The sequence below is a fragment of the Bos grunniens genome, chromosome 24, assembly GCF_055505025.1.
Source record: "Bos grunniens cultivar Pamir isolate PY7600 chromosome 24, Bosgru_T2T1.0, whole genome shotgun sequence".
Taxonomy (NCBI): Eukaryota; Metazoa; Chordata; class Mammalia; order Artiodactyla; family Bovidae; genus Bos; species Bos grunniens.
This window is the reverse complement of record NC_141188.1, coordinates 50160240-50187512: the sequence shown is the minus strand read 5'-3', so window position 1 is coordinate 50187512 and position 27273 is coordinate 50160240. Positions and strand designations below refer to the sequence as shown.

The following is a 27273-nucleotide window of genomic DNA, read 5'->3' as shown; positions in this document are numbered from 1 at the left end:
GGCGGACGGGGGGACAAGGAGGCTCCCGGCCGCGACGAGGAGAGTCTCTCGGAGAAGGCGGCGTGAGGGACAACCGGGGCCTCCAGCCGCCGCAGCCGAGTCGGGGCGAGCAGCCTTTTACGGGGAGCCCCGGCGGCCAGCCGCAACCCGGGGAGGGGGCGCCGGTGGCCCCCGCGCTAGAGAGCAGAGGGCGACAGCGCGCCGCCCGCCAGGGGCCCGCCGCGGCCGCCGCGCCGCCCTCCCCCGCGCTGTCAGCCCCGCGGGGCGCAGCCGCCGCCGCCGCAGCATCTTCTGCCCCTGCGCCCCCGCCAGCCCCAAGGAAGTCCCCGCCGACGACCGGGGCCCCCGGGAACGCAAGAGGAAAGGCCAGAGACTCCCCTGAACCACCCAGATGCGAAGGATTGAAGCAGCCTAGCCAAAGCTTTCTGTGGATTAAAAAATATATATATAGGATTTTTTTTTTTTTCTTGGCAGAAGAAAAGGAGAGGAAGATCAGCGGGGCTCTGCAAGGAAAAAAGGGGGATGTAACTCGTGGATACGTTTTTTTTCCACCCCTCAAACGTCTCGTTCTACTTTGTAAACATTTTCTTTTTTTAAACCCCAGCTCCAGCCGGACGCCCCCAGACCTCCGGGGTGCGAGGAGGTGGTGTTTTTCATTTGGGGCTTTGCATGTTTGGTTCTTAGATTTTGAGAGAGCCTCCTTATTTCGCCAGACATCTCATGTGGGGTGAAGTCCACTCAGCCCCCTCCCCCGAGTCTTCGTGTGCACGGAATTCAAGGAGATCCGGTTACTAAGGATATAGAGGAAAAAAATAAATCGCGTGCCTGCTTTTTTTTTTTTAATTGCTTCTCCCCACCCCCAAATTAAGTTGCTTAGCAAGGGGGAAAGAGGTTTTTTCCTCCCTCCAGCAGCCCTGCCGAACGCCTTTCGTTTTTTGCCGCCGCGGATCTTTCATGTAGGCAGCCGAGGCTGGCGAGCCCGACACTCGGGAGCCACTGCGGGGGGGCCTCTTTTTGGGGAGGCGCCGACCCGGGTAGGCTTCGCCGCCCCCAGGGAAGCGGCGGCCGCGTTCCTCCGGGGTGCGCCGGGGCCCGAGAGCGGCGCACGGCGCGGGCCGCGCGGGGTGGGGCAGCCGGAGCGCAGGCCCCCGAGCCCCGGCGGGCGCCCCCGGGCCCCCGCGCGCGCTCCGGCCTCCGGGAGACTGGCGCATGCCACGGAGCGCCCCTCGGGCCGCCGCCGCTCCTGCCAGGGCCCCTGCTGCTGCTGCTGTCGCCTGCGCCTGCTGCCCCAACTCGGCGCCCGACTTCTTCATGGTGTGCGGAGGTCATGTTCGCTCCTTAGCCGGCCAACGACTTTTCTCCTCGCCTCCTCGCCCCGCATGTTCAGGACCAAACGATCTGCGCTCGTCCGGCGTCTCTGGAGGAGCCGTGCGCCCGGCGGCGAGGACGAGGAGGAGGGCGCGGGGGGAGGCGGAGGAGGAGGCGAGCTGCGGGGAGAAGGGGCGACGGACGGCCGGGCGCATGGGGCCGGCGGCGGCGGCGCAGGCAGGGCTGTCTGCTGCCTGGGCAAGGCGGTGCGAGGTGCCAAAGGTCACAACCATCCCCACCCCCCAGCCGCGGGCGCCGGCGCGGCCGGGGGTGGCGAGGCGGATCTGAAAGCGCTCACGCACTCGGTGCTCAAGAAACTGAAGGAACGGCAGCTGGAGCTGCTGCTCCAGGCCGTGGAGTCCCGCGGCGGTACGCGCACCGCGTGCCTCTTGCTGCCCGGCCGCTTGGACTGCAGGCTGGGCCTGGGGGCGCCTGCCGGCTCGCAGCCGGCGCAGCCGCCCTCCACCTACTCGCTCCCCCTCCTGCTGTGCAAAGTGTTCAGGTGGCCGGATCTCAGGCATTCCTCGGAAGTCAAGAGGCTGTGTTGCTGTGAATCTTACGGGAAGATCAACCCCGAGCTGGTGTGCTGCAACCCCCATCACCTTAGCCGACTCTGCGAACTAGGTAAGAAGTTGATCCACGCCCACCCGCCGGTGCCCCCCCTTCCCCCCGGCACTCAGGTGGGGGGAAGAAAAGCCCGATTGGGCTGTGGGTTAGTGCAGCCACCACGCCGGAGGGGTGTGTGTACATTTCCTCCTGGGAGGAGATTTGGGGGACAAAGGTATAGAGAGGGGACCCGGGGAAACTGGAAAGGCATTCCCTCGGGGTTCCCTTCCAGTTTTCTCTCCTCGGTGGCCCCAAGGGCGGGGGGGTGGTGCCTCTGGGCCCTACTCATTCATGCCCATATTCTGCAGACATGGGGTTATTTCCGGATCAGCCAAGGGGGTGCAGAGAGAAGTGTGTGGGGGGGTCACGCCTCCCCCGCACGGCGAGAGGCGTTGAGGTGTGTGGCCGACTTGGATTCGGTCCAAGCCCGCCAAGGAAGGCTCGGAGAAGAGGTAGTAAAGGCTGGAGAGGAAGGCTCCCCTTTAGGAAGGAAGGGGGAGCGTCACGTCGGGCGCAAGGGGCCAGGAAGCCTACCCTGGCCGGCGCAGCTTTGGGTTTTGAGGCAGAGAGAGCAGGATAGGAGGCCGAGCTGGATACCTGCTCCCAGCTCCGCCAGCCCGGGGTGAGAGAGAACAGGCAGTCAGGGGAAGTTGGGTGCCTCCTACTTTCTTCCAGCGCAGGAGAGAGAGCAGTGTAACCGACTGTTGGATGGTTTGCCCCCAGACTACTGAGTTGGGCCCTGGGCTCCTCCGTTGAGACCCCGGGGTCCTTCTCCTTTATGCTCCCAGCCTTCTCCATTGCATCCCTTTTCTCTGCCTCTTTGTGCGGGGGCGGGGTGCATCTCGGGCGCCCACCGATTCAAGTTCCCCAGCGCCCTTGGGGTGCACCTTCCGGGGAAGCTGGGCAAGGGGGAAGCCCGTGTTCCCCGCGCGGGTGCTGGGCGCAGCGGCGGTGGCGGAGATGAACTGCGCCCCGGGGGGACGGGTCGGGGCGGGGGGTGGCGGAGGGATCAGGGTCTGAAGTTCTGGGACGCGAAGTAGGGGAAGAGGGGGGGGCTTCGCCGCCCCCCGCCCCGTGAACTGCGACGTGAGGCGGCCGAGCCGGCGGTTTGCAGCCGGGCCGGCCGAGCGCGGCGGCGGCGGCCGCAGACGTGGAGGAGCGCCGCGCCGAGGCTGGCGCCAGGCGGCCTCTTTTGTTTATCTGACAGCTAAATATCAAGGCAATCACCGCCTCGCGGCCCTGCCTCCAACCCCCACAGCTAAGACAAACAGTTGGGCTAAAAGAATGCCTCTGTTATCATAAGTTTCTATCTCTCTCTCAGGGCTCAGCCTTTATTTTCTCTTTCTTTTTTAATTCCAGAGTCTCCCCCTCCTCCTTACTCCAGATACCCGATGGATTTTCTCAAACCAACTGGTGAGTAGCTGATTTTAAAAATATCCTTCCTGTCTTAAGTTAGAAATGGAGGCTGTAGAACGCGGATTTGTGTGTCTAGGCAGCGGCTTGGGGAGACTCTGGACTTGCCCTGAGGTGGTTATAGGTTTCCTCTGTTGGCAATTTGGTGGATTTTTTTTTTTTCTTTTTCTTTTTTTGTTGTGACTGGAGCTGGAGGTAGTGTGTGTGTGTGTGTGTGTGTGTGTGTGTGTGTACATATATATCTTTCTTTTTGCAAAGATGTTTCTTAGGTATGCTTTCCATTTTGTTCATTTTTTTCTTGTATTTGTACTCCATAACCCAAGCTGGCTCAACTCAGAGCGTGGACTCTGGCGCATGCAGGTCTAGGGAGCCAAATGGGACAGGGTGATGGGAAACGTGGGAGACTCTGTGAGTGCCAGAAGTATCAGTGGGGAGATTGGAGAGCCCGATGGGAGAGAAGACTGTTTAGAAAAGTGTAGAGATGACCTCGGTTTGGGGCAAGAGAATAGAAAATTTAAGGAGTAAAGGCAACAGCCCCCTCCCCCCCTCCTAGTTTTCTCAGAATTCCTAGTGGGGGCCATAAAAGTGTTTAGCATAGCTCTGGCCTGCCTGTCGCTTTGTCACTGGATGGCATTCGGCCAGGGCAGAAGCCCCACTTGAGGCTGGCACCAGCCCTGTTGGGTTTGTCTGCATTCAACTTCTGGCTGGCAGTGCAGGGGAGAAGAGAGGAGGGACCACAGAGCTGGGAGGCAGCTCCGATGGGCCCTTGTTTCCTGGAGCCCTTTCTTACAGCGGGGAGGTTCCTGTGCCTGCAAGTCTGAGTTGTAACTGTGGTCTCTGCCGGTGCCTGAGAAATGCAGTGCTTGTGACAGTCTTATTTTGCCAGGGTTCTGGGAGAAGGAGAAATGAAGGGTTGGGCCCCATTTCCCTCTCGGAATTCTACAGGTCCTTCCGCCTCGTGAGTTTTGGCTGTTGGGCCTTTCCCCCCACTAATTAAAAGTTTTGCTGGGGCGTTGTCCTAAATTAAATACTTTAATGAATGGTGTAAGCGAAGCCCATGGTCTCCAGCCAGCCCTCCCTGACTCCACACTCCCTCCAGTCGGAAGGCGTTGCTGCTTGCCTGGTGCCTGTCTAATAAGTGGCCTGCGAAGCATATGATATTTTGCTTTCGATTTACAAAACACCAGATAAATGGTCATTAATGAGGAGATAAACCAGCTCTGTATTTGTAACAAACGTTAACTGAGATTACCAAGGTCTGTTTTCTCCAAGAATGTAACTTGACTGGGTTTTTGGCATCAAGGCTCAAGAATTCTTTTATGAGCTTAGTTCTCCAAGGGGCCCTCTCTCTCCTGCTTTTTGTTTTTCCTTCTGTAGTCTTCAAATGTGGAGGTTTTCCTTAAAAGAGAGAAGAGAGAGGCCAGTCATCTTGGCCCCAGGGTTAAAGACGACTGGGGGAACTGTTCCGAGAGAAACTTCCTATCACCATAGGAAAGAAGGCCCACGTTCTTTGGGGTTTCCTGCAGAGATAGTGGGAGGCTCTGTCCACCGGATTCAAGCAGTGACCATCTCAGGCCAGGACCTCATTTCAGCAAATGGAGTGATATATTTATTCATTAGCAAGTGTTGACATTAGGTAGCAGAATGTGTGTAAACAGGAGAAGCCACAAAGACAGGAATGCGCCATTTCCAAGGGGGAGAAAAGTTCTCCGGATCAGCCAATAGGAAGTGATTAACCTGCCAATCGGAAACTCAGACAGCTGGTTACTCACCCAAAATGTTTGTGTAAAACAAAACAACAACAAAAGAACAAACAAAAAAGTAGGTCCCCCCCCCCCCGCCCTGCAAACTCAGAAAACCCTGAAATTTAAAAAAAGCGTAACGAAAAGTAGCATCCTGCTGTAAGGACATGAGGGTGCTAATAGGTGAAGCCCCCGTGTCTCCTGACGCACTGGAGGACAGCCAGGGCTGGCTGTGCTGGCTGCTGTGGCCAGGGGCACAGATGCGATGCTGCCCCAGGTTTCTCTTTGCCTTGCACATTGCGGAGAGTATTTGGCTGGGGATTTAGATCAGCTGCTCACACTAAAGTTTCCGAGTCCAGGTTGAATTTTTGGCCTTGGGTTACTAGGTGAGAAGCAGCCATAAGGTTTACAATGGAACGTTATTAAAATCTTAACCAGTGGCACAACTAAGGGAATCTCTTCTGCAAAGTCTCCAGCATGGGCTGAGGCGGTGGGAAGGGGCTGGGGCCTGGTCTCCCTGCAGCCTTTGGAGGAACTGGTGGTCCTGGTTTAGTCATTAAGTCGTGTCCAACTCTCGGCGATCCCACAGACTGTAGCCCACCAGGCTCCTCTGTCCATGGGATTTCCCAGGCAAGCATACTGGAGTGGGTTGCCAGTTCCTTCTCCAGGGGATCTTCCTGACTCAGGGATCGAACCTGGGTCTCCTGCATTGTAGGCGAACTCTTTATGGAGTGAGCCACCAGGGAAGCCTTTGGAGGAATGCCAAGGCTAAAAGTTGGGAGTTCCATTTTGCTATGGTTCAAGCCGTTCCACTGCGGCCTCTGGGATGGCCCGGCTTTGGTAGACCTGATTGCTAGGTGGTTCGAAGTCAGCAGGATCTTCTGAGAAGGGGCGCTCGCCATGGCTGAAGGAAGGAGCACGGTGTCTGTGACATGAGGCTTTCAGAAGTCATGGCACCTATCCACCCTTATCACACCAGGGGTGAGAGCAGGTTATTAGAATGAGATCGCAGTTTATGGAGTGGGAATGCTGTGTGGGCTCTACTTCCTGTTTCCTCTGTATCTGAAGGTCTGAACTATTTGAAGAATGTCTTGGGGTGGGAGGGGGGCTGATGTTGCTGGGTATATGCTCCTTGCTTAGGCCAGGGACCCTGGTGACCAGTGCCTCTTGGCAGATCAGGCCTCCAAAGCCTAGTTGAGAAGTCTGAGACCTTGCTCTGCACTTATTTTTTTCAACTCAGGCCGCTCTTTTTCATGCCTGTTTTTAAATCTAGAAATGATCGAAGCAATTAGATGATGCATTCATTCACTCATTTGTTGGTTTGTTCATTCATTCAGTCATTCTACAGGCCTGATGATGTGCCTGCCTAAAATGCACTGCTGATTCCGATGCACCGGTTTGTCCTTCTGTAACCAGGGCTGTGGGTTGGGGCAGAGCTTAGGGTATAGTGGTGGGCGGGGGAACTCCTTTGTGCCAGATGGTACTTAGGAAGCTCAGAGCTAAGTTGACAAGACGATGCTGGCTGTCGGGAAACCATTCTTTGAGAGAAGAGGGCGTCCCCAGCTTTGTCACCTTGTATCCCTTGCAGCAGCTCATTCGAGGCCCACGTCTTCAAGGGCTCTCTTGCTGCTGGGACAGGGAAATGAGTCTCCCACAGAACCCAGCACTTCTGGGGAGCAGGTGACACAGCAGAAGCTGACACCCTGACTTGGGAGAGCTATCGCAGCGAAGCTCTTTTTTTTTGTGGGTGAGAGACGGAGGTGTGGCCTCTTGGCCCTTTACTAGCCTGGCAGGACCTAGATGATGCTGAAGACTGTCTCAGCCCGACTACCCGCAGGGAAGAGAGTGAGGCCTGCTGGGGAGGAGAGGGCTGAACCCTTGGGTAGGGCCCCGCTCACCGGGTGGCCCCTTGGGCTACTCAGTGACGCCTCAGTTTACCTAGGTACGTGTCAAACAGGTATACCTTGCTCCTTCACAGAGGTGGTAGGGAGACCTAATTAATGTTTGTAAATCCCTCCTGAGATCAAAGGCGCTGCACAAAGGGCAGAGCACCATTTCATAGAAACGCTTGTGGTTGCTGGTGTGGAGCTGGCTTACCTTTGATCTGAGACCGGCTGACAGCCCTGTTCGCGGTCCCAGCTCTACCCCGAGATGCCGGGCCCTTCCTTTGAAACACACCTTGCCCCTGGGATTCAGCCAGCCAGAGTTGGGGGCAGTGGGGGCTGGCCAAAATCATCGTGTTGAAATGTGGGGGTGTCTTCCGTTTCACGGGGAGCCTGTCTCTCCTTCAGGGTGAAGTCCATCGGAGTAGTTTGGAAAGTGCAGGGTATACACTCTTTAAGCAGCAACTCCATTTCCTGCCTGCCCCTATTGTTTTCCATTTGATTAAGTGTATCCTGTAACACTGTATATTCCTGTTAGGAATTAAACTTTACCCTGATACAATGAGATTACCCACATGGTCTTTTCTGTCTCCCCTGCCTGATGCTGCCACTCCTCAGCCCACCCTTCCCCTGTGGAGGAGAATTCTTGGAAAGTTGTTCTTGCACCTGAGGGAGAATGCAAGAGCGGGATTAGAGAGAGAACCTAAGACTGGGGGTGGGGTGGGAGGGTGGCAAGCCCAGCCCCATCCCCTTTTTACCCAGGGAATGGACACAGCTGCTAGGTCTCTAGAGAGCTCCATGGCTCCTTGCCTCTGGGCTCCTCTTTCCCTTGGCTTCCTATTTGCCGTCTTGGCTAAGCGGTTCCAGTGGGAAACTGGTAATGCACACTCCATGGACATCCTGCTAGTGACCTGGAGAAGGAGGGTCTGGGATTTGCACCATCTGACCCGGTGTGACTGCTTTGGAGCCAGGACGCTCCTTTCCTGAGCTGGCCTTTCTCTGTGGATTTCCTAAGTTTGGCATTGGCAGTAATGCCCGATACACTTATGGGGTCTTGTGTGTTTTTGTTTCATGGGACTAATTAGTTGTGGTTCGTAGCCATTATTTTTTGTTTTAATTGCTTGGAGGGAGGTTGTGGAGTCTATTTCTCAGCTGGAATCGTCATTATCCTCATTAACATTTAGGTCACTATGCTGAGCACCTGAGGGTGACACAGACATTCAAGAGAAGGTTATAGACTAGTTCAGGCAGACAGGATCTGAAGGTAAAAGATCAGGAAAGACATCGGAAGGCAACTCCGCAAGTGCTGGGTGCCAGAAAGATTTTATAGGGATGGAGGGCAGGGAGCCTTGCAGGTCTGGGGTTGCCCAGGAAGGTTTCCACCCATGGGGAGTTTTTGGATTAGGTCTGGAAGGAGCTGAGAGCCTTGCTGAGAATGTCCTCTGTTCTCTTGACTTGAGGGGGCTTCACCCAGGTGCGTACATGAATAAGATTATTTGAGTCGTACTTGAGATTTTCTTGCACTTACTCTACCTCTATTAGAAAGGGAAACGCAGTCCCTTCAGCCCAACACCCGTTTCTTCTTAAAGAACTGGGAAGTCTGTCTGTAAACAGGTGAGAGTGGTGGCGAGGGCCACTGGATCCAAGCAAAGAGGCCGTGCCCTTGATCTTGCCCCGAGAAAGGTGGCTGGGAGAGAACACGGGCCTCCTTTGACCTTGGGAACTACCTGGTTTCCTCAATGGGGGACTTGCAATAAAAGAAAAAAATTTCAGCAGTCTGTGATCGAGTCTGACTTGACGAATGATTAACTGGCTGCCGGGAGCCCAGACGGGTGACAAGGTGCTGTGGTCTGTCTCATGATGGGTAGCAAAGCCTGAGCAGCACATTAATAATCAGCATCGTGGCTGGGAGTTAGCCGTTTGGAATGTGTGGTTTCTCTTTAATGCTGCTTAGAATGTGCTTAAAAATTAATCTTGGTGTACTTATTTATTTATTTGTGTATTTATTTCTCTCTCCTTCTCAAATCCACAGCAGACTGTCCAGATGCTGTGCCTTCCTCCGCTGAAACAGGGGGAACGAATTATCTGGCCCCTGGGGGGCTTTCAGGTGAGACGCTTTTCTCTTATTTTCCCGGGGATTCCAAGGCCTCCTGAAATGACTGGAGATTTTGGAGGACCAGAGGTGGCCTTCTGCCACCCCAGCTGGTCTGGAGTTAATCCACGTTTTTATGTGCGTTAAACTGGACGTTTCTGCGCTGACTCCCGTCGCCCTTCAGCTCGAGGTTCTTGGCCTGCCCCATAGATGTGGAAATGGGGGCCACCTGGGTGTGGGCTGTGTTTCTGAGTTGTTGTTAAGCAGCCCCCTGCTGGAGGGGCTTCGCTTGGTGACTCTGGTGTTCTTAGTTCTTGGGTTTAAGCTCTTCTCTTGCTCTCAGTGCATCAGGTGCCTTGAAGGGAAGGGATCCACCTTTTGGAAACTTGTAGAAGATAGATCCTGGGTGTAGGATGGGAGTTTAGAGAAGACGACCTCAGTGCTTCTCTGCCCATCCTGCCTCCCAGTCGAGCTTCCGGCTGGAGTCTACAGTGTGTGTTGGGGATGGATGGATGGATGGGTCACTGCAGATAGCAGGCGCTGACACTGAGCCAGCAGGGAAGGTGTCCCTCAGGGCCCACAGGTGTGAGCAAGGGGCCTGAAATTTGCCCCGGCTAGAGGGTTATGGAATTGGGTGAGGGGCACTGGGTAGCCCGAGCATCCTTGTCACTGAGAGACGGGAGAAGAGAGTGATAAACTTGGAGATGCTCATTACCAATGTAAGTGGGAGACATTTCCATTTTGTTCTAAAGATGTCCTGTTTCCACCTGCTTTTCCCACCCCAGTACGCATGCCATCACAGGATTTTCTAACAACTAGCTAAAACAAGAGGGGAAGTAACCTGGGGGAGAAAACAGAAGATCCAGTAGAGTCCTGGGCATTTGCCTTTGGGACATTCGTGTAGGTGGGATCATGGCAGTGTAGATGGAAGCTGTAAAGCGCTTCTGAGAGGGGACTTCTAACTGGTCAAGTGTCAGTCAGTCTTGGTTCCTCCCAGCCAGTTCCCGCTGCAGGAATTGATCTTGCCGAGAATGTCTTCAGGGAGACCCTTGTTTGTTTTGATTTCAGCACAGTATATACTCTGGCTGTTATCTGAGACAGAGGGTATTGTTTACTCAAAGCTCCTAATGAGAGCTGAGCAGGAAAAAAGAGGAACCCAGAGAGGGCAGGGGGCTAGGGGGCGTGAGGATGAGCGTGGACCATGGTGGCGGAGGAGGAAAGAACATACAGGGATGTGTGAGTTGTGTCTCTTCTGCTTTCTAAGGCTGAGAGGGTTCCGGAAAGAAAGAAGGCCAAGGAGGAGAAGGGGTCTGGGCGAAATCGTGCACTCAGGATGTTGTTAGACGGTTTTATTTTTTAAATCCTGAATGTGCAGGAGGAGTCCCAGCCCCTCCGAACCACATGAAATAAGCAAGGGAAGTGGTAGCTTTTGAAAGGGGGCTTTTCGGAAGGTTTGTCTCCTTGATAACATCTTGTCTGTCTCCTCTGCTGGAGGAAGTGACGACACCAGCCTCCTTTCCCGGCCCCAGAGCCAAACGGTGTGACAGTGTTGCCCCTTCTGAGATGGGTGGGCTTCCGAGAGTTTTTCTAGTCCTGGAAAGACACTGGGGGTAAAGCAATGATGAACCCCCCAACCCCCATAGTAACTGCAGTCAATGAATGAGGAGCTGCTAGGAAGGAGTGCTTGTCTCTGAAGGGCTAGCATGGTTCAAGGGAACTGCAGAAAGAAAAAAAAAAGTGATGGGGGGGGGCTCCACATGAAAGAGCATTTGTTTTGAATTTTAGCTCTTGATTTACTAATTCCCAAGGCTTCAAAGTTTGAGCTCTTTCTTCTTTCCGTTCAGAGTTGGAGCGGTTTATTAATAATGTGCTGTGGGGGGAAATTGAAGAAACTGTTTCTTGGGTTGTTGCCAGTGGTTTGGGGGTATCTGGAGGGGAGGCAATGGGCGCTGAGAAAACCCAGGGCTCCCATCTCTGCAGTGAGAATGTCCCCCCACCCCCCGCAAAAGATGACTAGTGGCCCAGGTCCAAGGTGGAGGGTTTTGCAAATGGAGAATGCCCAAACCTCCTCCTTTCAAAGAAGTTGATCTTTCCATGGGGGGTGGTAGGGTGGGGGTGGCCAGGATGAGGCCAGTTGAGGGGGGGTGCATTAGCTGAATGAGGCAGGGCTGGGTAGGGGAAGAAAGAAGGCTGGAGGGGGTGTGCCTGCCGTGCTGAGGGCCAGGCCAAGTGGGCATCAAGGTGGGGAGCAGGGAAAGCGCCCACACGCCCCTGCCCCCACCTCCCCCTGGAAATCACCTCTCTGAGTGTCTCTTTCACAGGCCCCCGCGTGCTGTTTTCCTTCCTGTCCTGCCCTGGCTGAGAGCGGGCCTAATGAATGGGGCTCAGTTTAGGGTGGGAGGAAGGTCGGCAGCAGGAGCCAGGGCTTGATTCTCTTGGCAGGGGAAGAAGGGAAAGAAAAAACAGTGGTGTGAAAACCTGGTGTCTCGGAGGTGGGGGTGGGGGTGTGCTTGAAGGCACGCCCCTCCTGAGATGCCGGGGTGACTCCAAGGCTGGCCCTTCCCTTTCCTGCGAGGAAGGGGAGTGGGCGGGCAGGCGCTCTGGGAGCCGGCCCGCTGGCTGCAGGTTGGAATTCCAGCCGCGCAGCTCGGGACTGGCCGGTGAGACACAGGCCCGAGCCTCTGGGACTCAGTGAAACAGACCCCACCCCTGCAAGTTTCCTCAGTCTGGGAAAACGGCACACATTTTTAGAAGGCTGTGACTCGGTTCCAGGAGATTGTACTTTCATTTCTGACAGCCGGCTCTTCGAGACAGATGGATTGCTCGGTGCCTGGTTGTGTGTGTGTGTGTGCGTGCGCGCGCGTGTGTGTACACGCATGCACGCGTGTGTGCGGGCTGCAGACGTACAGATAGACAGTCCCGTGCACGCACACATGAACGGGCAGATGCCCGTGGGCAGGCTCTGGGTAGGCCTGGGTCCCTCTCACGCGGGTGTCGGTGAATGACAGACAGCTCCTCCTTGAGGATGTGTGCTTGGGGCCCGGGGAGTGTTTATGGACTGGTTCTGAATCGTGATCGTAGGTGTGGTACTTCTTGAAAGACGTGTAGAACAAATCCTGCTGTTGGCATGCATCCTGGGCCAGGCGTCCCCACCTTGGAGAGGTCTGACATCGATGGGAAGCTTCTGGGTTCAGCTTGGTGGTGGAAATGGAAAAGATTTACTTGCAGAGCTTTCTCTGTATCACTGGTAATTGAAAGCATGCGTTTGAAACTGTCATCTTTGCAGCCTCCATCTGCAGTTTGGGGGCGGTGGGGGAGCTTTCATTCAGCTTGTCTGCTGTCCTGATTTGGGGCGGGGGAGGTGGGGGTGTTGAAGGAGTACCGCCTCACTTGTGAGTTGGGGTTGTTCAGCTGCAGAACCTTCATATATTGATGTCTGAAACTGGTTGGGCCTCCCTGGTGAAGGGCAGGGATTAGAGGCCAGTGTCGTTCATTGTCATTTAAATTTCAAAATGGGGCTTCCCAGGTGGCACTTGTGGTAAAAGAACCCACCTGCCAATGCAAGAGGCATAAGAGATGCTGGTTTGATCCTTGGAAGAGGAAGTGGCAGCCCACTCCAGTATTCTTGCTTGGAGAATCCCATGGACAGAGAAGTCTGGCAGGCTACAGCCCATGGGGTCACAGAGAGTCGGACACGACTGAAACAACTTAGCAAGCAAGCAGAACTTCAAAAACGGTGCCACTTTCGAGGAGGGCTTCCCTGATAGCTCAGTTGGTAAAGAATCTGCCTGCAATGCAGAAAACTCCTGGTTTGATTCCTGGGTCGGGAAGATCCGCTATAGAAGGGTTAGGCTACCCACTCCAGTATTCTGGGCTTCCCTTGTGGCTCAGCTGGTAAAGAATCCGCCTGCAGTGTGGGAGACCTGGGTTCGATCCCTGGGTTGGGAAGATCCCCTGGAGAAGGGAAAGGCTACCCACTCCAGTATTCTGGCCTGGAGAATTCCATGGACTGTACAGTCCATGGGGTTGCAAAGAGTCGGACACGACTGAGCAACTTTGACTTGGAGGAGGGAGGTGGGAGGCAGTGGAGACCTAGTATGGATGTGTCTGGTGGAGGGGGCTGAGCGAGCCCTCTCTTGCCTGTGCAAAACCATGCTCGTTGGAGACACAGTTCTACCAGCCCAGGGGAGGCCTGCTTCTTTGCCAAGGTCTTCAGATCCATGTATCACTTCTAGTTCTGGGTGATGGGAGTGCCCTTAGGCCAGCATCCATTCCAGGAACGGTTCTTTCCTCTTCTTTGATGCCTGCTGGTGTCTCTGAGAGCCTCAGAGGAGAGTCTTCAAGAACACCTGCATGATATGAAACCGTGGTCCTGGCTCCGTCCACCGTCATCTTGGGCCCAAACCAAGGAGCTTAGGCAAGAGCGTTCCATCCTGTTTTTAAGGAACGTTATTCAGCTGCATTTGTTGTCTGGTTGGGAACAGTGATGGCAAACTGGGGATTTGGCCTGGGTGCCTATGTGTGTGTGTGTTTTAATGTCTCCTTCCTGTGCCTGGAAACAGGCAACTTGTGGTTTCTCTGGTATCTGCCATGGGGAGTGGGGTGGGGGTGGGTTGAGTTCATCTAAGTGGCCAAGAGCACGGGCTTTGGGGTTGTCAGACGGAGCAGCCCATGTGACCGTGAGCAAGCCCCTTATCTACCCACTCCCTTTCCTTCACGCCACTGTGAAGAGTGACAGTCTGGATCTCTGGGGACCCACACATCCCCTAGTGCCAACCTGATGACTCAGGCCCAGGCCAGCTCACCTGGTGCACACCCATTGAAGACCAGTCACAGACAGCAGCTTAGACTCTTGGCCTCTTCTGCAAGCCTTGAGGTCATGCACTCAACCCTGGAGAAGGGCTCACTGTTAAACTCCCTTTGTCCTGAAAAGAATGAGGCAGTCAGGCAGGAGTTAAATGCAGGGTGACAGCATTTAAAGGCTCTGGAGCAAATTGGGGCTGCCCTGCCGGCCAGACTAGATGGGCTGCTGCCTCATGCATCCTGTCACCGAGACAGAACCTGGCCAGCTGTGGAGGGGGAGGGGGTCAGGTGAGGGTCAGGTTTTGGTGTGTCTCTTGCCACAGTCTGGGACACTAACCCCCCCTCCCCAGGTAGGCTTTGCCTTAGCAGAGCCCAGCTGTCGGCCTCTGGACCTGAAGAAATGTCAAAAGATTCACGATCCAGTTGGGCTCCCTGGGCTACTTCCTTGCTGCTGTTACTGTCCCACGACGCTGCTCCTGCATACAGTGCTCGCATTAACGCTCCCTTCACAGCCGGTGTCTGAAGCCAGTGGGAGAAAAAAAAAAAGCACAGGCGGGGGTCTCCAGACCTGCCTGCACGTTAGGACCCCTGGGATCTTTCACCTCACGGTCTGCTGGCACGATCCCAGCATCAAGTGTTTTTTGAGGCCTGCCAGGTGATTTCAAGGTGCGGACAAGTTGGGGAGCCTCTGATGTAGGGGGTAAAAGGATCTCTGTTCCCATGGGGAGTATCTCTGGTAGCTTCTCTTGGTGGCTGTGCACAGATTCTGTCTGTGCTCCTATGGTGAAGAATTCAAGTGTCTTGCTTGTTGAGCCTCTTCTCAGCTAAGACATTTGCTCGGTTGTAGGGGTTTCCCTGGTGGCTCAGCGGTACAGGATCTGCCTGCCAATGCAGGAGACATAGGCTCAATCGCTGGGTCGGGAAGAACCCCTGGAGAAGGAAATGGCAACCCACTCCAGTGTTCTTGCCTGGAGAATCCCAGGGACGGGGGAGCCTGGTGGGCTGCCGTCTATGGGGTCGCACAGAGTCGGACACAACTGAAGCGACTTAGCAGCAGCAGCAGCAGCAGCAGCAGCAGCAGGGGGTTTCTCTGGTGGCTCAGCGGTACAGGATCTGCCTGCCGATGCAGGAGATGTAGGCTCAATCACTGGGTCGGGAAGAACCCGTGGAGAAGGAAATGGCAACCACTCTAGTATTCTTGCCTGGAAAATCCCACGGACAGAGGAGTCTGGCAGGCTACAGTCCATGGGGTCACAAAGAGTCGGTCCTGATGTAGCAACTAAACAACCGCAAGAAATTTGACAAGATGTATTAACTCTGCCCCTTCCTCCTGTTGGCTTTGCTGTAGTGAAGGACATTATAAAAGTGACCCTGAGACAGGGTTTCCTTTCAGGATGATGAAGGTGTTCTGGAACTTGGTAATGATGTTGCTCAGCTCTGCAGGTGCTGTCAGTGTCGTTAATGGTAAATGTTATGTGATGTGTATCTTGCCACAATCTTAAAAAATAGTGACCTGCGGTAGCTTTTAAATACATGCAGGTATTTAGATAGTGCCTAAGAAACACCGGCTCTGGAGGATAAAACACTGGGAGCTATTGGAGGCAGACACTTATTTCCAAAGCATCTCTGAGGTCTCACAGGGTGGGGGAGTGGGGTGCAGGGAGTGGGAGGGATTGATCAAGGGCCTGTCTCTGTGATTTTTCAGCCTTTCCTTTTCCATGCTGGTGGCAGAAAGGAGAGACAGGAAGGTTCCCTGTGGCTCATTTTCCATGGCTGACCTTTCAGCAGGGGAATAGGTCCCCTTCTTCCCTCTCTGCCCCGGACGCTGTTTTCCTCTGGGCAGCCCAGGGTCTAGTAAGCAGCACTGCAGGGGCTATCTCCCAAAGCCTGGGGTCCTCCTGGCTCCCGCTGGGCAGTCTGGACCCCTCCTCTGGCCCTGCTGCCCGAGCCACTGGTCCATGTGAGGTCTTTGCTGAGGCTGTAGGGCTGCAGAGCAGGCTAGTAACTCGTGGGAGCCCTGCCTTTGCAGGAGCCCTGTGAAAGGATACTGTACAGTGTGACCACTGGGAGGTCACCACTGGCCCAGCCATCTCTCTCGCTCAGTACTGAATGGCTAGCCCAGTCTGGCTGTGTGCCTACTGTCACAGACAGGCTTCCTCTCTGGGCTATTTTCAGCGGGAAGATATTATTAACTGCTGAGGCACAGTTCTCAATTTAGTGGCTAACACACCAAGAAAGCAACATTCCCTTGGTGGCGGCCGCTCTACCTAAACACATTGGCTCACGGCGGGGTGCTTCTCCCCGTGGGGATCTGCACCTCTAGCCCACTTTCTGGGGCAGCTGGGACTGTAGATTCAGCAGCTGCCATAGAGAAAAACGAGGCTTTTTCTTAAAGCTGACTCAGTTAGAGGTGTAGACAGTGATTGTGGTTTATCTTCTAAGATGAGGAGTTCTTTGTGACTGGCATGGGGCACTGCACGGAAATAGGAACTTTCTATGGAGTTTAGGGCAGTTGTTTAAACCAGGGTGATAACTTTCACCTTGGAAGTGAACAGGAAATATTGGGACAAGACAGGAAATTGCATCATTCCTTTTATGAGAAGAACTCCAGAAAAAAGTGGTTCATGAAAGGTAGTGGCTGCGAGGAGGCCAGCCGGGTTCTGTTTTGGTTTGTTTCTTTCCTAGCCCCTTCTTTTCCTTCCACTCTCCGAAGAACTTTTAGGCCATTTTCATTTAAGAAAGAGGCTGTTTGAGAACTTTATGTTATTTTTATTATTTAAAAAAATTTTTTTTTTTAACCAGAAGGGTCACCTTCAGTTGAAATGTTAACGGCAGCCTTATTTCCCGGTTTACTAAAGAATCTTTCATGACTTTTTCAGCTTCCTTCCCCAAGTGGTGAAGCTGAGCAGCTCTTGGCTGGAAGCGAATTTTGGTTTGGCTACACAGTCTTCTTCCATGCTGAGCCCCACCCTGTGTCATTAGCTCAGTTTTAACTTGCAAAAAAAAACAACAACACACACACACACACAAACAAACATATTTTGGGGGGCAGGGGGGTAGGTAGAAATCTACTGATGCCCATAGCCTTTTCACCCCAGCGTGGGGTCCCCTTGACCACGGTGCCTGACACCTGGAAGGCTGGGGCTGTCTTTATTTACAAGCTCTGAGCCTCCTTTTGCTCAGGGAGTCCCTGCCTTAGCTTCCTGAGTGTCTAGTGCTGGGGTTCTGGTGAAAAGAGGTGGCAGACAACAGTTCCCCTGGTGCAGCTGTGCCCGGGAGCTATGCTTTGCCCTGGGGCACGGGGGTATCGTGGCCCTCAGACACCCAGTAGCTTCCCCCAGAAAGAGGGCTTGTGCAGCCCCGCAGTGGAGAAGGTGGGGTTGTGCCGGGTGTGAAAACAGTTGTCATTTTACTCATCTCTGGGTTTCTAAGTCCCCTCTTTGACAGAGTCATTGTTCTCTGACGGGGGCGGGACATGGGACAGGACCCTGACCCGGGCTGCCAAGGAGCCATCTTTAGGATGGAGACCAGGAAGAAAGAAGTTTGTGTGTGGCCGGCTTGCTCCTTTTCCCCCCAGCTGTTTTTTTTTTTTTTCTTTTTCCTTATTGGGCTTTGTTTTGTTTTCATAACACAACAAGGGCCCTGGGGGTGTGTAAAAGCATTGTGGAATACTTGGTGGGGGTAGCGTGTCCAGACCGAGCAGGACGCCAAGGCAGAAGGCTGTGGGCAGGTGGTGAGCCCACAGAGGTGGCCTGGCCGGCGCCTGGCTTGGAAACACCTCCCGGGATCAGCCGCAGCCGGCTGGCAAGGAGCTGAGGACAGGGGCTCTCTTCCTGCCTGCGCAGGGAGCCTGGGGCCAGGCCTCAGCCTTTCTGGCTGACCCCTGCCTGGAAGGCACCCTCCCAAATAGGTGGGTTCACATGGGCCACCTCCTGCCAGTTGGAAGCTGGGGTGGTGGTGGGGGTGGTCGGTGGGGGACCAACTGCTTTGGGAGAAGCCAGCGTGTCCCTGTGGTACAATCACTTAGCAGTGATTTATTGCGCACCTACTGTGTGCCAGGCTCTGCTGAGCACCTACTGTGTGCCAGGCTCTGCCAGGCACAAAGGCTGTGTAGTTCTTAGACTCTGCAAAGGGTTACAGTTCGTCTGAGGGTGTTAGGGGGTCAGTGAGGTGGAGGGTCCTTGGAGCAGAATTTGGCAGCTTCCGAGCTGTGGGGTGAGCTGTTGTTGTAAGACACAGCTGAGGTGCAGGGGCGGGCCTGGGGCTGTGCTTTGCTTGTGAAGTCTGTTGAGAGCCGAGATAAAACAAAAGCTTGTTGATAAACAGAGGTCTGTCTCCCCTGTTCCTGTGTCTGTCCCTGCTCCCCATTATCTTGATGGTGAGATAACAGCCCGTAATAGCAGGAGGTAGGGTTGTAGTCCAGACCCTGGCCGTACCTGGGAGCACAGCTGAGCACGCAGTGGGGGCAGGGGACATCTGGAATGGTAGCATTTATGTCTTTACAGCCACAGGGGAGGTGGGACGTTTCCAAAGCCCGGGAGTTTGACTTTTCTAACTCTGGGGGGCTTGATTCTCTAGAAGGCCATCTGGGGAAGCAACACTTGGTTTTTAATTTAAAATCTGACGGTCAAGTCCATTTTTGAGTTCCCAGATGATCTGAGAGGCTCTGACCTGCCTGCGGGTGGGGTTCCACGAGGTAATCTAACACCTAGTTACCAAAGGGTTTCATGTTCGCATGCATCCTGCTCTGGCTGTCCCCCTGAGACCGACTGACGGCTTCTTGGGAGTTCACTGGTTTCATTCATTCGTTCTTGCTCCTGTGTCAAGTCCGAAGAGCTGTTTTGCCCTAGGGTTTGTTCCCGGACAGTAAGGGAAGGGTGGATTTCAACTCCAGCTTCCCTCTTGCAAAATGCAGAGTTTCTATCTTTTAGACTCAGGTCACCAAGCCCGAACTGGTGGCTCTCGTGTTTACTCATTTCTGTGTTGCTTTTTTTTTTTTTTACTTTTTAACTTGGGGTTAACAGGAACAAAAAAGGACTAAGCCCAGAAAGGACTGTGCTGTCAGTAAACTCGCCTTTCTGCCTTTGCCACCTGGAGTTTAAATCTCCATCGCCCTTTCCCACCTTGCGGTTGGTCTGCTGAAGTTGGCAGGTCTCCTTCTCCAGTAGGCTCAGCGAGCTTCTGGGGCTCGAGAGGGCCTGGAAGAGCTGCTCTGCTCAGAATGTGCCTGGGGACCTTGCCAGCCCCAGGGCAGCCTCCCAGCCAGCGCGGCCCCTCCCCCTCATTAATCAGTAACCCAGAGGGAAAAGCAAGAGATGCGTTCTTCCTATGATCTGGGTGCACAGTACAGTTCTTAAAAACAGATGGGCCCCATCTCCAGCTCAATGGGATCAGAGTCAAAGCCCCGCTGGGGATGTTTCCTGGGGAAGAGACCTGGCATTGAGGGGCTTGCAGAGATTCAGAAGCTGCCCTCGTCCCCCAGCCCAATGTTTGTCAGATGCCCAGGATGGGTTTGGAGAGGTTACAGTGGGAGGGAAAGTGCCCACTCTCCAGGTTTCCGTCCTCTGGGCTGAGGTTGGAGGCACAGCCACCAGCTGGCTGCATGGCCTTTGTGGAGCCATTTTTGTCCTGGACCTTAGTTTTTTCCTCTACAAAATAAGCCAGTGGACTTGGTTCTCACGCCCCTTGCAGCACCGAATGGCATCCTGTGATCTGTGATTTTTGGTTCTTGGATTGGAAGGTGTGTGAGAATGAAACCTCTGTTGCTGAGGTGGTGGGTAGCTCATGGGCTCTTCCTTTGGTGAAGAAAAAGACTGCCGTTCTTCAGGTTTTTTGTTTGCAGACTCTTTCAAGAACGAGTGAAAGCAGAAGGATCATTTCCCCCAGAAAAATGCATATGCATACCAATATTTGCAGGTATTTCCTGGGGTCCTTCCCCCAGCAGCCCCCACCGAGGAATCCACTGTACTCAAGAAGGCAGGGTGAACTGGAGAGGATTAGGAGAAGCCGAGCCTTTTCCCCCAGAAGTGGAATTGCCGGGCACGTGGTCATTCTGTGTTGGGTTTTTGGAGGCAGGGCCAATCCTGACTTGTGTGTCTGTATAGATGGATCACAGATCACTTGAGGCAACCAGGTGGGCTTGAGGCTGAGTTCTGGGGCAGGGGGGTGGGGGGTGGAGTGAGGGGTGCAGTGGAGGAGGAGGGGTGGCCTGGCTCTGCGGTTATCCCCGCCAGACTGGAACCCACATTTATGCGAGGCCCAGAGTCCTCTGAAATGTGGGGCACACAGCACAGAGCCACAGGGGGGCCTTGAGAAGGGTGGTCCAGAGTGGGGGGACTGGAGACTTAAGGGTGGGAGGGCCTGCGAGGAGTGGAGGGTGGGGGGCTCAGGCCCAGGAGGTATACTGGGTGCTTTGGGGGTGAAAGGGCTGAGATCGCTGAACAGTGAGTGTGCCAAAGCCAGGGAGATTAGATTACGGGGCAGACAGAAGTAATGATTAACTTTCCCTGTCTGCACACCGGCTCCTCTCTGTCGAACTGTTGTTTTTCCCTGCAAGTACAGTGCGGCCCTGGCCTGGCCCTGCTGTGGGGTTGTAAAGAAAGAAGGAATGAGGGCTGGGAGTGAGTGGGGGGCGGGGAGCCAGGGAGCTGGCCGGAGAGGAAGGCTTTTCCATCAGATCCAGCATTGGAATTTATTGGCCGGAATGCAGTAAATGTTCAAAATGCCATCCCGTCCAACAGTTTTCATAATTGTTATGGAACAAGGGGAGCTGGGGGAGGGGAGGGATGAAAAGGACTTTTGTTTCTTGCTGGATTTTTCCACATCTTCGGACGGTTTCTCTACCCTCTAGAAAAAAAAAAAAATCGAGAGTTGAGCTGAAGGAGGGTGGGGGACGGGGTGGGGGCAGGGCCAGCATCTGGGGCTGGAATACCTTGCAGGGAGCCTGGAGGGTCACTGCGGGCTCCCCGGGCTTTATTAAATCGAGGACCACAGCAAAAGCAGCTCCAGCAGAGCCTCCAGACATGCAGAATCAGACCAAAGAACTGCCCTGCACCTCTGGGGGTTGCGTCCTTTCGGAAAATTGGCTTATTCTGCATCTGTGTTTAAGATTCTTGAATGTGTTAGCCAGCGAAACTTACAAGTGGTCTGCAACAAGAAGAAAATGCAGGGCTTTCTGGTGGTTTAAGAAGAGGTTCTTTATTTGTTGGGCTGCACACCCCCAGTTGAGAATCTTCCTGCGAAATTTGGGGGCGATTTCAGGACCCATTGCAGGTGGGGATGGGGGTGGGTGAGAGTTGTGGGGTATTCCCCTCCTTTTCATGTCTTCGTGGAAGTGGCCAGGATCCTCCCCCCAGGGGAGCAGGTCGGAGAGCAGGTGACAACCGTGCAGGTCTGGGGGGCTCTGTGTGTGCAAGTGTGTGAACCCCCTTTCTGAAGGGAGCTGCTGAGTTATGTGAGGAGGGGGATGATGGTGGGGATGTGGGCGTTGCACCATGGGGTGGAAGAGACTTGAAATTCAGACTTGCAGGATGAGGCTGGATGCACACTAACCAACCGCCGGGGAGGCCCATTTACTGTAAATATTATGAATGGAGTTGGCCGGGCTGGGAGTCCACACCCTTCCTCTGAGGCCTCTGGGAGCCCAGCAGAGCTGGCCTCCTCAGAAGGCAGGCAGCCGGGTACACGCTATAATTTGCATGGCTGAAGGCTGGGGCACAGGAAGCCGAGTCAGCCGGCTGGCGAGACAGATGGGAGCTTTTGATATGTGTGGCTTCCCACCCCTGCCCGGCGCTACCCTCAATTATATCCTCTGATGGCAAAACACTGCTCTTAGGAGGGACCCCTGGGCTGGGGGGCCTCTGACTTGGGCCATCTGAGGGGCTCTGGGGGGTGGGGCTGGGGCCCATCGTCGGGGAGCAAGGAAGTACATTTTACCTCTAGTAACGGATTACTCATCACAATTTTTAAGGCACAGTCACGAAATCTTCAAGACTAGCAGGATCTGCCAAGTGTGTAAGCTCGGGGAGTTTGCAGGAGGAAGGAGGGTGACGATGAGTGAGAAGCTTCAGGGCACCAAGCCTGGTGGGCATTGGAAATAAAATAGCAATACAGGCCACCCTCCCCTGAGGACTCACTTCTTCCTGGGGGCCAGGCGTGATGGGAGACAGGAAGAACACAAGTTTGTAACTCTTTGCAGTTAGGGGAAAAAAAAAATTGGATTAGAGATGGACCCAGCCAAATCTGACTCCCATCTCCTTTTCCTTCCAATTTTGTTTTGTTTTTGTTTTATTGTTGCAAATGAAATGCAAAAATGTGCCCCGCTCCTCAAAGTTATTTTCTTAACTCTCCGGAAGGTAGTAAAAATAAAGGGAACCAGTGTTGTTTAATACTGAATCTCCCCGAGTGGAGCCGGAGCCTAGCAGAGCCAAAAGGGGGCCCCTCACCCACCTTCCTGTTAGCTGTGGGCAGGTCACACTGCGACTCTTGACGGGGCAAAGCCACTTGACCAAGGTCACAGAGCAGCGGCTTATAGGCAGAGAAGTCTTTTCACTCCTGGCTTCTTGGTGCAAGGGAGCCGGACCCCACACTTGGGGACAGAGTAGGCATAGCAGTTCAAAAGTGGGCTCTGAAGGACACTTGTTTTCCCCTCTGGCGTTTGGAGAGGACTGGTGTGGCTTTAGAGGCCTGAGGTGGCTGCCCACCCACAGCTCACACAAGGCTGTATTCTGGCCTTGAACCCAGCTCTGCTCTTCAGCAGGTGATAGGTGTCTCCACCTGCCTCGTTCCCCCTCCATTAACATCAGGATGCTAACACCATGCAGCTTCACGGGGTCCCCTATCTGTGAGCCCCTTTCCAGTGGGTGTAAAGTGTCACCCTAGAACCCTTCTCCGATTTGGGGTGAGGTGGGGGTGGGGTGGGGTGCGGTCTGCATTTTCTGAGCACTTGGAGAGCCTCCGAGATGATACGCCCCCTAAAAGTTGAGAACCTTCACTGTGGCTGCTGGCCAGGCCCCGACCTCTCACAGACTTCTAGCAAATTGTCATAACACCAGTGAAGCCTCTACTGGGAGCTCCATTTTAGGGAGCCTCTGGAGGCAGATTTGAAGGGAGATGTCTGACTCCATAGCTGGGAGATTGGGCCCAGGGATCTGAAGAAGCGCCCTGGCCTTTGAAGGAGAGCCGTTGGGACCCCCTGCCATCCCCAAGTCCAGCCACCTTGGTGGAGAACCTCATTGCCAGGCTCTGGGAAGGGAAAAAAAAAGAAATCCAACCTTTTTTTTCTGCCTTCTTCCAGCCAGAATTCATTCTTGATCCCTTTGATGCAAGAGCTTGGGGTGGTGGTGATGCGTCTCGTCTCAGCGTTGGTTGGGTACCTGAGAGTTAACCTGAAGCATTTTGAATTGGTTTCAGCCCCCATGGGGAGCTTGTGCTAACCCCCAGAGCTGTCTTTGCTGCCCCTGGAGTCTAGGGGAGCAGCTCTGGCGTCATCTTTCGAGTTCCAGATGAAGCTGTAAACGTGGCCGATTAGAGCCACCCCAGAACCCAGACTGAGCTCAGACGGCGCAGTAAGCGCTTATGTATTTGTTTTAGTTTTGGGCCATTTGCTTCCCGAAAACTGAAAACCAGTGAGAAACTTTTCGTTAATTTTGTTGGGGGTGAGATTGGATGCGACGGGTTGGCACTATTATCTCAGTCCCTGTCCCTGGAGTGGGCTGGCTGCTCTCAGAACAGCCAGTTTCCTGCCCAGGGTGGGGACCCAGGCTGACGGGAGCTGTTAACCTTTGGGACGACTGCTCAGGGGGAGGAGAGGATGAGGCAGCCCTCGGCGGCGCCGGGAGTCCCGAGGAGGGAGGACCCTGGACCTGAGAGGCGAGGCGTGGCCATGTTTGCATCCCAGGGTTGCCGGGTGTACTGCTGGGCCTGCATGGGTGCCCTCCCGTTGCCCTCCTCGGCCTGGGTTCCATCCCTAACCTCCGGGGAGGGTGGTGGCTCGAAGACCCATCCCACTGTTGGTAATGAGAATGTTGGATAAGAGAGGTTAGTTTCTTTATAATCCAAGTGCCTCTCAGAGAAGAGCATTCCAGCCCCCTGAGGCCCCTGGCAGTGGGCACGTAGGGCTCGGTGGGTGCCTGCTGCTGTGACTCTGTGCTATCTCGGTTTCCCAAGAGCATCCTTGTGAAAAGTCAGACCCCCGCCTCCCCCACCCCATCAGCACCCCTTCTGTGTGTGGATCCAGCTTGCATGCAGTGGCCTCACTTCAGATGTTTGCAGAATCCTCCTAGGTGCTTTGGAACAGCTCTGCCTCTCTGGCCTTATGGTCACCTTCCTAAACTGGAAACGACATGGTACCATCAAGGCCCTGACCTTGGCCTTTTCTCTTTTCCTCCAGTTTTTTCTTTTCTTCATCATCTCCTCACATCTTCAACTAAAAAAAAAAAATTCCCCTCTTACCTACAGTGTGGCCTTGAGGTCTGGTCACCCTGTGCCATTGCCATTCCAGGCATGAGATTCATTCATGAGCCTCTGGTCTTCTAGAAGGGTCTGGTCTGTTCATTCATGACCAGGGTAATTAAATAACTCTTTGTGCGAGGCAGGGAGCTCCTTGTTAAGTGGTCTTCCCTAATGCAAGTGCAAACACGAGGCAAAGTCCTTCCCCTTCTCCACACCGCCTCTCCCCTTTTCCTCTTAAAGGGTAGATTTTTATGCTTTAAGGGAAATTGGGAAGTGGAGGGGGGAACAACCTTAAAGGAATTTTAGGCCGATTCAGCACTTTTCTGGGGTTGCTCCAAAAATTCCCTGCACTGTAATAAAAAGAAAAAATTGTGAGCAGGCATCTGATTAGTTCGCTTTTTACAACACAGCTTTTCTTTTGGATGCTTTAAAAGGCACAAATACGGTTTTAAGACAAGCCCCTGTACAGTTTTCTGAGGAGGGAGAAGTTGTTGAAAATACCGGAAAAGGTTATAAAAGCTGAGGGAAATTAACAAGGGATGGCGAGTTGTGCCTTTGGAGGTTAAGTATCAGCCCCCAGGATACGAAGACCCTTCCTCGGTCCTTCTAACGAGGTGGGGGGACTTGTTTTTCTGTGCACGGCCCTCCTGGCTCCTCACCTCGAAACCTGGGAAACCCCAGGAGCTGTCTGCACAGACCTTTGTGGGGAGATGCTTGTGGGCTGCGGGCCTGGTTCAGGGAACTGTGTTTCTCTGAAGATGCTGCTGAGGGCTTCCCAGAAATGTGCCCAGACGCCAGGAGTTCAGGGCTAAGGAGGGGAATCCGAAGTGGCAATTTGGGGCATTGCACTGCGCCCCTCGACGTGTGCTGCGTCCCCTCTGGCGAAGGGTTTGCGTGAGAGCCTGTTTTTGTGCTCAGAGCTAGAGTTCAGGAGCAGCAAGGAGAAGAGGTATCAGGGTACCAGGGGACTGCAAGGTGACATGGGAGGGTTGGTGAGGGTCCTCCTACCCCCCACTTAGGGCACTTTCTGTGGGCTTTCAGGGGGCCTTGTTCACATCCAGGGACACCTGCACGCTGCCGTTTCTCTGGGCTGGGCCATTCACCTCCACAGAAAGAAGCTCTTTGCAGGGGATGTCTGGAAGCAAATTGCTGGGTGGACTGGCGGGCTGCACAGATGAAAGAGAAACCCACCAGAATGCACCCCCCCGCCGCCTACTGTCCATACATCAGGCCCCAGCCCCCAACCAACTTCCCCTGCCGCCCTGAGGCCCAGCAGGCAGACGAGGCCCCCACCCAGCTTCTCCTGGCCCCGGGGGGCCTGGTACAGGGGTCACTTGATCTTCAGCCCCCTGTCCTCCTCTTACTCCTCCCCCCGCCCCCCACAAGCCCTCTGCTGGAGAGGGTGCCAGGTTTCAGGGGAGCCACGCCAAGGGTCTCCTCAGCCTCCCTCCCAGCAACTCCTTCCTTTCCAGGCCAGTTTGTTGTCCCCAGTTGGGATAATAGCACTTCTCTCAGTTTGAAACACTCTCCCAGCTGCGACAAGCAGGAGGGGAGGGCAAGCGCCCCGGGCCTTGCAGAGGAGTGCCTTCTCCTCCCCAGCAAACTTGGACGCCAGAGCGCTTTTATTTACGTGGCTGTTCTGGGGCTTTGGTGTAGCAGCCGTCAGAGCCCAGCTCCCTCGGCAAGAGGGTTCAAAGATTGCCAGCGCTCACGAGTTTATTAGCAGTTGATGGATACTTTGCAGAAACAAGTTAATGCCTGATGACTCACCTTCTGCTCCGAGCCCTTGTCCCTCTCTTGTTTTTCCATATGTTCCCGTGTGTGCGCACACAAACACACACTCAAAACACACAGTTGAAACGCACTCACATTCAGGCACATAGCCTCTCTCGTGCTTGTAGTTCAGAAAGGCCAGTGAGGGTGGGAGCGGACGGGCCAGGTTTCTGGTGTTGATTTTAGGGGTGGGGGTTGCAGGGAGGCTGGACCCTTAGTCTCCCCATTTTGTGTAGCTGGGGAGGCAGGCCTTTGAGAAGGCTGGGTGGGGTATCTTGGGGACCTCTGCTCAGGCTGTCCCAGGGGGTCACCAAACACATTTGTACAGGCTTATTCACGGGACAGCATGCAAGGCAGGCTGCTGCTTTAACAAAAAAAAAGGTAGTGGAGCTGACTGGTTCCCAGGTCCTGACATGCCTGTGAACGTTGGAGGCAGTTGATGTACTGAGCTGCGCTGGTTACCCAGCCTGCCGGGCAGCAGGACACAGGCCCCATCCCTGCTCCAGCCCTGGCCTCGTCCTGATAGCCCAGCATCACCCAGGCGCTAAAACCCAGGGGTTCCACAATCAAAGAGGCCCAAACCAATCCAGAGATGTCTCACACCACCCCCAACCTTGGTGTCCCAAGCCCCCCACCCCAGTAAGTGAGAGGCGAGGGCTGCAGGGAGGGCGGGAGGAGGAGGCCGCCTGCCCGGCCTTTCCCCGTTTTTGTTAACAAATACAAGACTTCCGGTCTCCGCCCTGCCACCACAAACCACAGCGTTCCTGCAGCCTGGCCGGGCTGGGGGAGATTTATGGTTCCCAGTCTGAGGCCTGCCCCGCTGGCTCCAGCTTAAGGAGGAAGGAGGAGTTGGAATGCCAGCCGCTGGAGGCCCCCCTTCCCTTCCATGGATCCCCCTTTTAAAGACACCCACCCCTACCCCCAACGCCTGTTCAGGAAAAATCACCTTGCCTGAATCACCCCAGTCTCCCCTGCTGCCTGTGGGTAGAAGCACCGTCTAGGAAGGCAGGGGTGGGGCCTCCAGGGGAGGAGGGGGATGGGAGGGGGCAGGGCACAGGGTTGGGTTGCTTCTCTGGAGGGAGGGGGAAGGGGGTGATGCCGGCAAGAAGGGCCTGCAAGCGTGGCCGAACCCACTGTAGAC

The 27273-nt window shown here is 54.6% G+C and overlaps 1 protein-coding gene across 3 annotated transcripts in view; it reads left to right on the top strand.

The window, feature by feature from the left end:
* The first annotated feature begins 1094 nt into the window (after positions 1-1094).
* The window catches only part of SMAD7 (SMAD family member 7), a 28975-nt gene continuing 2796 nt past the window's right edge, over positions 1095-27273 (top strand). Inside the window, exons 1-3 of one of the 3 annotated variants that reach the window (XM_086372407.1) lie at positions 1095-1992; positions 3334-3387; positions 9045-9119. In XM_086372407.1, coding sequence (XP_086228533.1) covers positions 1380-1992; positions 3334-3387; positions 9045-9119 — 742 coding nt within the window. In that variant the 5' untranslated portion in view covers positions 1095-1379. The remainder of the gene's footprint in view (positions 1993-3333; positions 3388-9044; positions 9120-27273) is intronic. The other 2 variants (XM_086372408.1, XM_086372409.1) reach the window with 2 other exon arrangements.